The sequence below is a fragment of the Lethenteron reissneri genome, unplaced genomic scaffold, assembly GCF_015708825.2.
Source record: "Lethenteron reissneri isolate LAM-NWPU_2019-01 unplaced genomic scaffold, ASM1570882v1 scaffold_1357, whole genome shotgun sequence".
In the NCBI taxonomy this organism is placed as follows: Eukaryota; Metazoa; Chordata; class Hyperoartia; order Petromyzontiformes; family Petromyzontidae; genus Lethenteron; species Lethenteron reissneri.
Genome location: NW_026891066.1, coordinates 1 through 13,337, shown reverse-complemented (window position 1 = coordinate 13,337; position 13,337 = coordinate 1). Strand labels below are relative to the sequence as shown.

At 49.8% G+C, this 13,337-nt stretch overlaps 1 protein-coding gene across 1 annotated transcript; it reads right to left on the bottom strand.

Annotated features, from left to right (window-relative positions):
* Nucleotides 1-238: 238 nt before the first annotated feature.
* LOC133362070 (bromodomain-containing protein DDB_G0280777-like) lies at nucleotides 239-3,112 on the bottom strand. Its single transcript, XM_061581034.1, has 2 exons — nucleotides 1,931-3,112; nucleotides 239-438 (listed from the first exon to the last, which is right to left on the bottom strand). Exons 1-2 carry the CDS (start codon nucleotides 2,915-2,917, stop codon nucleotides 397-399), a joined length of 1,029 nt encoding a protein of 342 aa, XP_061437018.1. The 5' UTR covers nucleotides 2,918-3,112; the 3' UTR covers nucleotides 239-396.
* Nucleotides 3,113-13,337: the final 10,225 nt, after the last annotated feature.

The window sequence follows — 13,337 nt, the reverse complement described above, 5'->3', positions numbered from 1 at the left end:
CGCCTGACAGAGGTCGGACCACACGTTAATTGAAGCCTCATTTTTGTAAAGAGAAAGTAAAAAAATTGACATGGCTTGGTGATGGCCGTTCTCTCTTCTGAGGCGCTCTCTCGTCACCGTGGCTTGCGAGATGACCACCACCACCACAACCACCACCACCACGTGACTTTTATTTCGTGTTGCGCTGCATTTAGCGCCACAGCGTGCGGATTTACAGCGTTCATGTTCGTTTGTTTGCTGGTGACTTTGTGTATTTCATATCGGAATCGCCTCCAGTGCTGTTGCTGCTGGAGGCAATAAAAGTTGTGTACAAGTCCAAAGTCTCTGTCTCTCTCTGTCTCTCTTCTCGTCTTCACTGTCGCTGCCCGTCGGAGCTCGGCGTCTACGGCTCCTCTCCTAGGTGGGCGTCCCCGGCCCGAACGCTCGCAGGAAGCCCTCCTGTGTGGCAGCAGAGAAACAGAACGGAAAGAGAGCCCCACCACCACCATCATCATCATCACACAGCTTCTGCTGCTGCTGCTGCTCAGAGCCCCGAGCTGTAAATGCTCTGCTGATACGCGTGGCATTGTTCTTGTGCTGGTCGCCTTTTGGCATTGTTCTCTGATCTGATACTGGTGGTGAGTCACTGGGTAGAGAGACACTGGGTAGTGAGACACTGGTGGTGAGTCACTGGTACAGAGACACTGGGTAGAGAGACACTGGGCAGTGAAACACTGGGTAATGAGACACTGCTAGTGAGCCACTGCTAGTGAGACACTGGTGGTGAGACCTGGGTAGTGAGACACTGCTAGTGAGACACTGGGTAGTGAGACACTGCTAGTGAGACACTGGTGGTGAGACACTGGTGGTGAGACACTGGGTGGTGAGTCACTGGGTAGTGAGACACTGGGTAGTGAGACACTGGGTAGTGAGACACTGGGTAGTGAGACACCGGGTAGTGAGACACTGGTGGTGAGTCACTGTACAGAGACACTGGGTAGTGAGACACTGGGTAGTGAGACACACCGGGTAGTGAGACACTGGTGGTGAGTCACTGGTACAGAGACACTGGGTAGTGAGACACTGGGTAGTGAGACACTGCTAGTGGGACACTGGGTAGTGAGACACTGGGTAGTGAGACACTGGTACAGAGACACTGGCAGTGAGACAATGGGTAGAGAGACACTGGGTAGTGAGACAATGGGTAGAGAGACACTGGGTAGTGAGACACTGGGTAGTGAGACACTGGTACAGAGACACTGGGTAGAGAGACACTGGGTAGTGACAACACTGGGTGGTGAGACACTGTGTAGTGAGACACTGAATGCGTGGAATGTTCGAACTCTCACTGCTGAGGAGAGGCTGCCACTCCTCTGTCGGGAGCTGGACAGGTACCGACTGGATCTCTGTGGTGTTTAGGAGGTCCGGTGGACCGGCTCTGGCTCCTGACATCATGAGGGGTGGACAGTCCTCTACTTGGGGCAGGAGACTGCCAAACAACAAGGAGTGGCTCTTCTGAATAAAAGAATGAAGGGGGCGAGGGAGTGTGGCGGTGAGGTGTGGGAATCTGTAAGCCCCAGTCTACTTTGGGCTCGCCTTCCCATCAACCGGAGGCGAGGAGCGGTGGTCGTGGTTACTTATGCCCCCACCGAAGACGAACATCCGTGGAGGGATGCAGGCAAGGCCGATGAGTCAGATGCCTTCTATGACCTCATGTCACAGGTGCTGGCGAAAGTGGCCCCTCGGGATAGAGTCATCTTGTTGGGTGACTTCAATGCCCGAGTTGGTCATGATGCTAGCACCTGGTCTGGAGTGATTGGAGGACATGGGTCAGATCAACTCAATAACAACGGTAGGAGGCTGCTCGATTTTGTGCAGCCCATGGGCTTTCAATTACCAACACGCTGTTCCGGCGCAGTGGTGTTGATGGTAGCGGTGTGTAACCCCTCACCCAGCCTCCCTGTTCCATGAGCCAGGTCTTGCGTGTGGTCAACAGCACAGCGGCCACCGCGTCCGTCAAGGGCCAAGTCTCCTCCGAGTCGCCCAGACGACCGGAGGCCCTCAGGTTCTTGACGAGCAGCGCGCAAAACACCACCATGGACAGCACGCAGCCCCAGCTCATGGGCCCCGCGGTGAGAACCTGCCAGGCCAGGGTCATGACCAGCCGGCGCGGGTCCACTTGCTTCGCCAGCTCCTCCACGCGCCTCACAAAGTCTGGGATGGAGGCTTCGAACTCCGCCAGCAACGCGTCTCCTCGGGTGTCGAGCGCCTCCTGCAGAAGCTCCACACGCATCCGCACCAGCCGCCGGGAGGTCTGGAGCAGCGAGCGCACCTCCCGCAGCTGCCGCTGTATTTGCCGCGCCTGCCGCTGCAGCTCCTGCCACTCCTTGAACTGCTGCAACTGCTGGAAATGCTCCTGCTGCATTTCGTGCAGCTGCTTGAACCGACGCATCAGCTGCACCTCCTGGAGCTGATACTTCTTCTGCAGCTCCTGCAGCAGCTGCTGCTGCTGCTGCACATCCAGGAGCTGCTCCTGCTGCTGCAGCTGCTGCACAAGCTCCTGTTGCCGCTGCACCTGCTGGAGCTGCTCCTGCACCTGCTGCATGTGCTGGAATTGCTGCTGCCAGAGCTTCTCCATCCACTGCTGCTGCTGCTGCTGCGACAGCAGGAGATGTTGCTGCACCGCCGGGAGCTGCTGCTGCAACTGCTGCAGCTGCTGCTGCAGCCCCTGCTGCAGACCCTGCTGCTGCTGCACAGGATGCTGCTCCGTCTGCTGCGTCAGGTGAGCCACGTAGCCGGAGATGAGATCGCCGGTTACGATGGTCAGCAACTGCATCGCTTCATCCTCCTCCTCCTCCTCCTCGCCGCAGCCACCGCCCCTCGCCTGAATCTCCCCCGCAGAATGCGACGCGGCTTGGGCAGAGGCCGCAGGCTGCATGGCGGTGTAGGCCTCAGTGGCGGGTGTTGACTTCGTTGTTGCTGATTCCGCTGCCGCTGTTGCTGTGGGAGGGTCGTTGATGTCGCGAGGCAATTGAGGAGGTAGAGGAGGTAGAGGGGGTAGAGGAGGTAGAGGAGGAGGTAGAGGAGGAGGTAGAGGAGGTGGCAACTTCGCGACTCGATGGAAGCTGTTGGCTTCTACCTCCATTGCGATTTGGTTAACGGTGATGTCGTCGGATCGATCCGTGGATCGATTCCTCCATGCGATTACGTTAGAATCGACTTCGATTGCAAGCCGTCGGTCGATTCTGACCTCGATTCACGATCCGCACGAGGGGGGGGGTCACAGAGACCCATAGACTACAGAAGAGATAAATAATAAAAAATAATGTAAATAATAATAGAAATAAAATAATAAATCACGACGTACAGGTTTTTTTCTGTGCTTTTTACACCTGATGAAGGAAGTTTGTGTTGCCTGCGAAACGTCGTGATTTTTTTTATTATTTTTATATTATTTGTATTTTACCTACGTGACTTTACCGAAAAAACCTACTCCTGGCAGTCACGAAAGCTTCAAATGTAGAATTACTGATAGAGACCCATCGACTATCTAAGTTGTCTTGTGGTTGTTGTTGTTGGTTGTTTGACTTGCATCCCACTGGGATTTTTGCACACAGCGTTGTGTGTAACGGTGATTTTTTTCTGCAATATTTTGCTGTCTTTTCTTGAATTTTCTGTTTTCACTCAGTCACATAGTCACTTAAAGATGTTTTTTGTTCATGTTTTTGTTTTTTCAGTTTGCACGTAGTCACTTTAAGATGTTTTTTGTTCATGTTTTTGTTTTTTGTTTGTTTTTTTTCATTTTGCACATAGGTCACTTTAAGATGTTTTTTGTTCATGTTTTAGTTTTTTGTTTGTGTTTTCAGTTTGCACATAGTCACTTTAAGATGTTTTTTTGTTTTTTCAGTTTGCACACCGATTCAAGAACCGCATGGCTCACAGGGCTCTACCTAATACATGAACTTGAACTTGACTCACCACACAGAGACCCACAGACGACACCACGCAGACAGCCAATGACACCTGGGGGCTCTGCCCACGTGGTGCTTAAGCCCCGCCCCTTCCTGACACGTGACCCGCGCTGGGCGTGGCCAGACGCTGTCACGTGGGAGCTGCAGTGGAGCCACGTGTCTCTCTGCTGCTGCTGCTGCTACTTGAAGCCGGTACGGTTATAGCAGCAATTGATTAACAGATCACTTGGCTTGACGGGTTAGCGGATCAATTTTGACTTAAAACTTTCCTGACTGCAGGAATTCATATTCTTGGTTCTTTGGTAAAATCGCGTCGATGGAAAATAAAAAATAAGAAAAAAAAATGGAAAATAATAAAAGCAAAACACGCCATTTTTTCAATATTTATTATAATTTTTTTCTATTTACGTGACTTTACAACAGAAAGAACCAATACTATATATAGGGTTAGCCGATTTCATTCGTTAATCGATTTGTTGTCTGCTGGGATGTTTGCACACAGAGTTGGTGTAACTGTGATTTTTTGTCTGCAATATTTTGCTGTCTTTTCTTGAATTTTCTGTTTGCACTCAGTCACACATAGTCACTTTAAGATGTTTTTTGTTCATGTTTTTGTTTGTTGCGGTTGTACCCGATTCAAGAGCCGAATGGCTCACAGGGCTACACCTAATACATGAACTTGAACTTGCAGTAGTGCAGCTCAACAGGGAGCGGATTCAGCAAGTTGCAGCAGCCTCTTTCGAAGGTGCAGCGACGTCTCTCCAGCAGCAGCTGCAGTAGCAGCAGCAGCAGCATCAGCAGCATCAGCAGCAGCTGCAGTAGCAGCATCAGCAGCAGCTACAGTACACGTGCACAAGTCATTCCAAGGTGGGTTTGTGTGGTGTGTGACTGTGTGTGACTGTGTGTGGGGTGTGTGTGTGTGACTGTGTGTGGTGTGTGACTGTGTGTGACTGTGTGTGGTGTGTGACTGTGTGTGACTGTGTGGTGTGTGACTGTGTGTGGTGTGTGACTGTGTGTGGTGTGTGACTGTGTGTGGTGTGTGACTGTGTGTGGGGTGTGTGTGTGTGGTGTGTGTGTGTGACTGTGTGTGTTGTGTGACTGTGTTTGTGTGACTGTGTGTGTGGTGTGTGCACAAGCATCGTGGTGACCCACCCCCCCGTGTGCCACAGTGCCGGCCTTGATAAGTGCTGCTACTCGCTGACAGCACTTGCCCCCGACAGTCTGTTAGAGGCTATACGGGGGATCTTTGTCTTTGGCAGTGGCGGTGCACAAGGTGCGTGCAGGAGGTGCGTGCAGGAGGTGCTTGCAGGAGGCCGAACGGCGCCCGGAGGAGACGCGTCCCACGAAGAGCTTCCATGAAGAAGTGCGGGAGCGAGGCGAGAGAGGGATGGGACCAAGGAATTGTGCGTGGGAGGTCTCGTGAGGGAGGGGAGCGAAGGGGGGGGGGGGCAGATGAAGGTCAGCGAGGGGCAGGAGCTCGGCCTGAGGGGCACGGAACCGGGGCGGAGTCGGGGAGCGGGAGGGGAAGAGGGGAGAGAGAGACGGCGCAGCAACAGTCGAGGGCCAGAGACGCGGCGAGCGAGAGACGCAGAGACGAGGCGGCGTGGGGAGCGCGGCAAGAGAGAGAGAGAGACAGCCATCAGAGGAATTTCATTCAACGGTTCTTGAGGCAGAGGCTAGGGGGGTCCGGTTCGGACGGAGCGAGAGAGACGGGGCGAGATGAGGGGAGGGGCAGAGACGTCGCGAGAGATCGGCAAAGAGAAGGGGAGGCGAGGGGAAGACAGGAAGAGAGAGAGAGACATCAGAGGGCGCCGAGCCTTCGTCGATTTATAAGCGAGAGGTTAGGGGGATTCAGTTGGGAAGGAGGGGAGAGAGACGGGGAGGCAGGGAGGGAGAGAGACGGGGGCCCAGGGAGGGAGGGAGATGGGGGGGACAGAGAGGGGGAGAGATGGGGGGGCAGAGAGGGAGAGGGGGGCAGGGAGGGAGAGAGACGGGGGGGCAGAGAGGGGAGAGAGAGGGGGACCAGGGAGGAGAGAGACGGGGGGCAGAGAGGGGGAGAGAGAGGGGGACAGGGAGGGAGAGAGACGGGGGGGCGAGAGGGGGGAGAGATGGGGGGGCAGAGAGGGGGAGAGATGGGGGGCAGAGAGGAGAGGGGGGCAGGGAGGGAGAGAGGACGGGGGACAGAGAGGGGGAGAGACGGGGGGGCAGAGAGGGGGGCGTTCAGAGAGGGGAAGGAGCGTAGGGGGGCAGGGAGGGAGAGGGGCAGGGCAGGGAGGGAGAGAGACGGGGGGGAGAAAGGGGGACGCGACAAGAAGGGCAGGGAGGGAGAGAGCTGTAGATGCCACTGGTTCTTCACATTCTGTAGATGTAAATGCCACTGGTTCTTCACGTTCTACAGATGTAGATGCAACTGGTTCTTCACGTTCTGCAGATGTAAATGCCACTGGTTCTTCACGTTCTGCAGATGTAGATGCCACTGGTTCTTCACGTTCTGCAGATGTAGATGCCACTGGTTCTTCACGTTCTGCAGATGTAGAAGCCACTGGTTCTTCACGTTCTGCAGATGTAGATGCCACTGGTTCTTCACGTTCTGCAGATGTAGATGCCACTGGTTCTTCACGTTCTGCAGATGTAGAAGCCACTGGTTCTTCACGTTCTGCAGATGTAGATGCCACTGGTTCTTCACGTTCTGCAGATGTAGAAGCCACTGGTTCTTCACGTTCTGCAGATGTAGATGCCACTGGTTCTTCACGTTCTGCAGATGTAGATGCCACTGGTTCTTCACGTTCTGCAGATGTAGATGCCACTGGGTCTTCACGTTTTGTAGATGTAGATGCCACTGATTCTTCACGTTCTGCAGATGTAGATGCTAATTCCCTTGGCACGTGTTTCCTCTCTATTCTCTTGAAATACCTACTAAGAGATGTCTGCACAGTTGTTCTCTTCATCTCTGCACAAATCAACTTGTGATGGGCAATCGCATCGTTGAACTGCGGTAACGGGACATACGGACAGGTTTGTACGTATCTCTGAAAGTTCCCAAGTCGAATGTTTGTAAGTAGAGGTAGTCCCTGTACTACATCGGGCACAATCTGGGGGCAGGGGGTGGGGGTCAGGGAATTGGGTGATGCAACAGATGTTCATTAGGGATAGAGGGGTTGGTTGTCCCTGTGGAGGCGGCATTGCCGAGGGGACAGGACAGGAAGGGTGGTCACCCTTGACACGTGAAGGACACGGCTTCGAATCCCGTCTAGTGAGCAAAACGAACAAAGACGCCAAGGTCACCGTGAACCGATGTCACGACTCCCCCGCGCTGACGTCATATCGAATTTAATTTAAGTGACGCCACTATATTTTCAAAACGAGTGTGATTTTTACAGTATTTTTGTTTTAAAGACGCGAGGTTGCCACCTGTCCTTGCTTTGATGTAATATCCCTGCATTGATGCATTTCATTTCATTAAATTGATATCAGTAGATTGCCACAGTTATCATTTGTAATTCTTTACGACGCGAGTTTGCCACCCGTACTGGTTTCCCCCCCCCCCCCCCCCCCCCCCCCCAAGATCATCTTCTTATGGAGGTCGGCTCCCGTGGGGATATCTCCAAGTCTTCGCAGAAACGTGACTTGGCAAGTCCTGGTTTTTTTGCCAGTCGCGTGAAAGTTTGCCACTCAATAGCGTGCATGTACACGCACAGTCATCCTCCCCCGTCTCTCTTATGCTGTTGTGAATACAGGGGGGGGGAGTGCTTCAGAAACAAGTGAACACTTCTGAGACTTTGCAACAACAGCACAGGAGAACGTGCTGCCTCCGGCCTCTGGAGACCTGCACCTGTAGAGATTCCGGGCGCGCGTTGACAATGTTGGCGAAGACTCTTCGGCTTTTTAAATCCTTTATATTAAGTTCGCTTGCTTGCGCGCTTACGACCGTGCAAACCTTTCGGTCGTTTTTTAACCCACTTCCCGTGATCCAATCGAGCTGACATTTTGCACACAGACTCGTTGTGCGTGACAATTAATGTTCGTGAAAAAAAATTCCAAAAATGTTACACCTTTTAGGGAAAACAAATTAAATATTTAATTACCAATTGTTTAATACTGCAGACAATCATCTGACCCATAGGTGGCAGCCATCTCAAGCCAGAGGACGAGAGGACCTCTAGCCGCCACGCATATAAAGGATTATAGTGAAAAACGTTGTTTTTACGGGTTTACTTATTGAAGCTATAGGACGGAACCACGATTGACCTCCGACAGTGGCGATGATGTTCACAATGGGTGAAGGGGCTGAGTTGGTACCCGCGACGGGTTTCGCAAACTCACAACTTTTCCGAGTGTATTTCCTTACGTTGAATACAAAAAAAAGCACGGAATTGCTTGCCATTTTAAGCGCTTAATTTTGAGCGAACACGCAACGAACAGAAACAACGAACGTTCACTTTACAATCAAAATGCAATCAAAATGTTTTTTGAGCTATCAAAGATTGCATTTTCAATAAAACTGCAGAAGAAAATATTAAATTAATGTGGATATCTACATAAAATGATATTATAAACACACTATCCTAAAAATACAGCACCGTATTTTAACACTAAAGCAGTCACTGACTCGCAACAACTTGCTATCATAAGTGACAGAGTTAATTTTTCGGGTAAAATCAATGAAAATGGGTATGCCGATAGCATAAAAAATAACCCGTAAAACAAAGTTTTTCACTATAAATCCTTTATATGCGTGGCATCGGGGCGGCTAGAGTCCTCTCGTCCTCTGGCTTGAGATGGCTGCACCTATGGGTCAGATGATTGTCTGCCACCATTAAACAATTGGTAATTAAATATTTAAAAATTTCCCCTAAACAGTGTAAAATTTAGGAAATGTTTTTTTCAGGAAATGCATGTCACGCACAAACGAGTCTGTGTACAAAATGTCAGCTCGATTGGATCACGGGAAGTGGGTTAAAAACGACCGAAAGATTTGCACGGTTCCTAAGCAAGCAAGCCGAACTTAATATAAAGGATTTTAAAAATGAGATGTGATTGAGCAAATCTGAGATCAGATTTGGAATCGGCACCCTGAAATTAGTCTAGAACAGCTGCAAAAGTCAGGCCAGAAAAACATGTTGTGTTGTTTGTTGTTGACCAGTGTTAACGGCGCGAAAAGTGTCCACCCCCCCACCTCCTCTCTGAAAATTGATGAAAATCAGCGACTTAAAACTGAACACCCAAAACATTTGAACTGCGGTGGCTAAAAAGTCTCCACCTGGCTACCATTTCGCCAAGAACAATGGAACGTAAAACAACGTCCCTCAAAACAAACTCCGATTCTCTTTTAATCCTCAGATTCAGAAGTGGTTGTCGACATCTGGACCCTCAAACCAGTCAAAGGGTGAGTGTCGCCGTTTTGCAGGAAGCTTGATGGAAGGTGATGCAGAGACCATCTTCCCTTGTTTGATCTTGCTGTCAACGTGTTTTTTCTTGAGATCTCAATCGCCTGTAACAAATGAACACATCGAAGACAATTGGGCATCGTCAAGAGTCTAAAGTGGTCCTCCTGCTCAAGTGAGCGTGGCTTGGTGTTCGTCTCTCGTGACGAGGTGTACGGCTCCTGCGGTGGATCGTGAGAGATGGCGATTGCGCGGGGAGGTCTTCGTCCGGAAGTGGAATGATTGTGGCCGATGAAGTCTCAATGCCACAAAAACAAGAATGTGAACGTGAAAACGAGGGCTCAAAACATCTGACACGAACACAATATTATTGTAAACATTAAACAGCATTTACATAAGAGGGGGGGGGGGGAGCACTCAAAAGCTCCACACTGATAGAGTCAAGAATCCATGGCTACACTGCCATCTCCTGACCACCTCGTAGCCAAGCCTGGCAGTCCCCGGCAGTCTCCCACCGACTCAACCCTGCGTCGTGTCTGAGATCTACGTTCATCAGTGGGCTCATTGCAGATTGGTCAAAACAGTTGGCTTGAACGGGTGGGGTGACCAATCAGGTGATTGGCATTGATGCCGCTACACGTGGACTGGGAATGAGAGCAACCGCCAGAAGAAATGCAGCGAGACACGTGGGAAAGAGAAGAAGTCATGTCACTGCAGGCAGAAGGAGCTCTGGTGGGAGTTCTACAGAGGGTGACCGCCTGTACACGGCGTCTTGGAGGATGGTGGGAATACACCCGCAACTTGACCGCAGCACACACAAGCAGGCGAGCAATGAAACGGTGCGCCCATTATAGAGAATGAGAAGATGTATTGATACTGGAGGAATCCGATGAGATATGAAGCTGTTTTTCACAGATGTCCAGTACTATTAACTTTTATTTTTATTTTACCAGGTGAGGCCCACTGAGCTGTATAGCTCTTGTCAGAAGTGTACTGGCCACAATGACAGCTCAACCAAGTAGCCTATCATGTGGACATGTATAGTAGCCAACACTCTGAGAGCGTGTTTGTAAATGTGGAGGGGAAATCGGAGAACCTGGAAAAAAAAGCCACGCGACCACGGGGAGACCTCCTGTATGCCAGGTGAGGTCGTTCACATTTCACAACAACAAACAATACAAAAACCAAATAGGAGCGCAAAGTGTAGGAAGGTAACAAGTTTTTTTTTTAAATAAACAAAAAAAACCTAAACCATTTTTTTCTTGTTAATTGTATTTTTTACCCTTTTATCTGGCAACAAAACTGACACCTTTTTTTACGAGGAGCCATGTTTGCATTGACCACAATACCTGCAGTCGGAATGCAAACAAAAAACACAACTCTGATAATGTATGCACCTTCCTTGAAGTTGATGTTTATCTTACCAGGCAAGGCCCACTAAACCATCAGCTTCTCTCACAGAAGCGTCCCGGCCACAAGCGCGAGCAGCTCTACGAAGCGGCTCACCACGTGAAAGATTGTTGAAGAGCAACAATGATATTTTGGAGTAAGAGAAAAAAGTGCGTGACATCATCATCTTCGATAATTGGTTCTTTACCCTTCTATCTGGCAACAAAACTGACACCTTTTTGCAAGGAGTCATGTTTGCATAGACCGCAATGCCTGCAGTCATAATACAAACAAAAGAACATAACTCTGATAATGTGCACTGTCCTTGAAGTTGATTGGTCCACACCCGAGACAGCTTTCCTTCGAGCCTAGTCTCATATGGGTTGGACCAGATGACGCCAAAAGGCGCACAACTCAAGGACAATGCACCATCAGAGTATGAGAGCTCGGGGCAAGCATCTACACTATGGGGACCTCATTTGCCAGTAAAAATATGATAATTGGTTCTTTACCCTTCTATCTGGCAACAAAACTGACACCTTTTTGCAAGGAGTCATGTTTGCATAGACCGCAATGCCTGCAGTCATAATACAAACAAAAGAACATAACTCTGATAATGTGCACTGATTAGTGCACATTGCCATTTCCCAGCATGCCTTGCATGCTGGGAAATGGCAAAGGTTTGTCTGAGAGAGCTGGGCTTTCCATAACACAAGTTTTGTGGAGAATGCTCTCACGTTGTCATAGGCAGCACTGACGAGCTGCCCCTGGCCTTGTAACTTCTTGTTCAGTACATTCAGCTCATGCGTGATGTCAACAAGAAAAGCGAAGTCCATGAACCATTTGGGATCACTTAGCACAGGAACAGCCACCCCATCCTTCTCCATGAAGGCTTTCACTTCTGCTCTCAACTCAAAAAATCTCTTCAAGACGTTTCCCCTGCTGAGCCAACGTACCTCGGTGAAGTAGAGCACATCCTCATATTCTGACTCCATTTCCTCTAAAAAAAGTACGGAACATCCGGTGCTTTAAGCCCCTGGATCTTATTTGGTTGATGCATTTCACAACAACAGACATCACATTGTCAAACTTTAGGCATTTGCTGCAAAGGGCCTGCTGATGGATGATGCAGTGCAGAGCCATGGCCTCCTCCACACCCTCCTCTTCTAGTTTTCTTTGAACAAGTGCCACCAGTCCATTTTTCCTGTCATTGATGGCGCTCCGTCGGTTGTTATTCCAACAAACTTCTTCCATGGCAAACCGGCATTCACAATGGCATCACACAGCTGGCAAAATATCTCCCGAGCGGTGGTGTGGCCATGCATTGGAATTACTGTGAGCAACTCCTCCATCACTTCAAAATTGTCATCAACACCACGGACATATATTGTGAGCTGGGCAGTGTCAGTGATGTCTGAACTCTCGTCAAGAGCGACTGAGTATGCATTGAAAAATTTGGCTTTCTCACGCAGTTGATCATAAATGTCACTTGACAGGTCTGAAATGCGCTCTGCCACGTGTTAGCAGAAAGGCTGATGTTGCTAAACTGACCTTTCTTTTCTGGACAGACTATACTTGCAGCCTGTAAGATGCACTTTTTGATAAACTCGCCTTCTGTGAATGGCTTTCCTGCCTTAGCAATCATCTCACTAACCACGTAGCTTACTTCGACTGCTGCATTATTCTCTTTGGTTGCTTTCTTGAATACATTTTGTTGCCTCAGTAGACATGTTTTAAGATTGGCAACCCAGTTGGCTCTCTCATCTCCCTGGTATTTTGCATACTCCTCAGCATGTCTAGTTGAGTAATGACGTTTGAGGTTGTATTCCTTGTGCACCGCAACTTTTTCTGTACAAATAAGACACGTCGGGTTGCTCATGTGCTCAACAAATAAATATTGCATCTCCCACTTTTCCTGAAATTGTCTGTGCTCGTCACCAACCTTTCTCTTCACTGCAGGCTTTGAAAAAGACATGATTGGGGCTGTGTGACAAGATCTATATTCATTCCACTTGCTGTCGCTCACGCAATAAAGTTTCAGTCAAGTGTTTAGCCAACCAGCGACGCACGGAGACGTAATTTCCGCAAATGCACGTCATTTCCGCTTTTTACGGTAACAACAGGTGCGTAGATTATGGGGGCGGGGGGGTAATGCGTTCCCATCAGATTTCGTCCCCACACCCCAGTCACAGGCAGACATAGCTGTAGCGGCTGCTACTATACACGCTTCTCTGTTCTAAGCACGGGGATCTGAGCCGTGTGAGCTGTGGATCTGCGCTTTGACGCGCTCCGATGCGCGCACAGTGGAGAGCCGAAAGAGGGAGAGCAGAGGACTCTATGAGGCAGCGTCATTGTGTGACCACGGGGTTCAAATGCTGCTGGCCACTGTCGGGGCTTTCACTGCCTTCAGTCACATCATCACATTTTTCTATACATTTTTGTGCTTACTTTGTGCCGGCGTGTTGGCTTGCCTGCGTTCCGGGACTTATTTGAGCAGATCCGGTACCTCTCGTATCGAGAAAAAAATGAATATTAAAAAAGTTTTTTAAGAAATGATTAAAATAAAATATAACAATATAATGTAATCACTAGAAAATTACGGAGCCCCAGTTGA

What these genes read in the sequence shown, in the direction of transcription:
- LOC133362070 (XM_061581034.1), bottom strand. Translation starts at nt 2,917, where the DNA reads ATGCAGCCTGCGGCCTCTGCCCAAGCCGCGTCGCATTCTGCGGGGGAG. An exon ending in TCATGGAACAGGGAGGCTGG is followed by an intron (nt 439 to 1,930) that starts GTGAGGGGTTAC and finishes GCTGCCACACAG; the next exon opens with GAGGGCTTCCTGCGAGCGTT.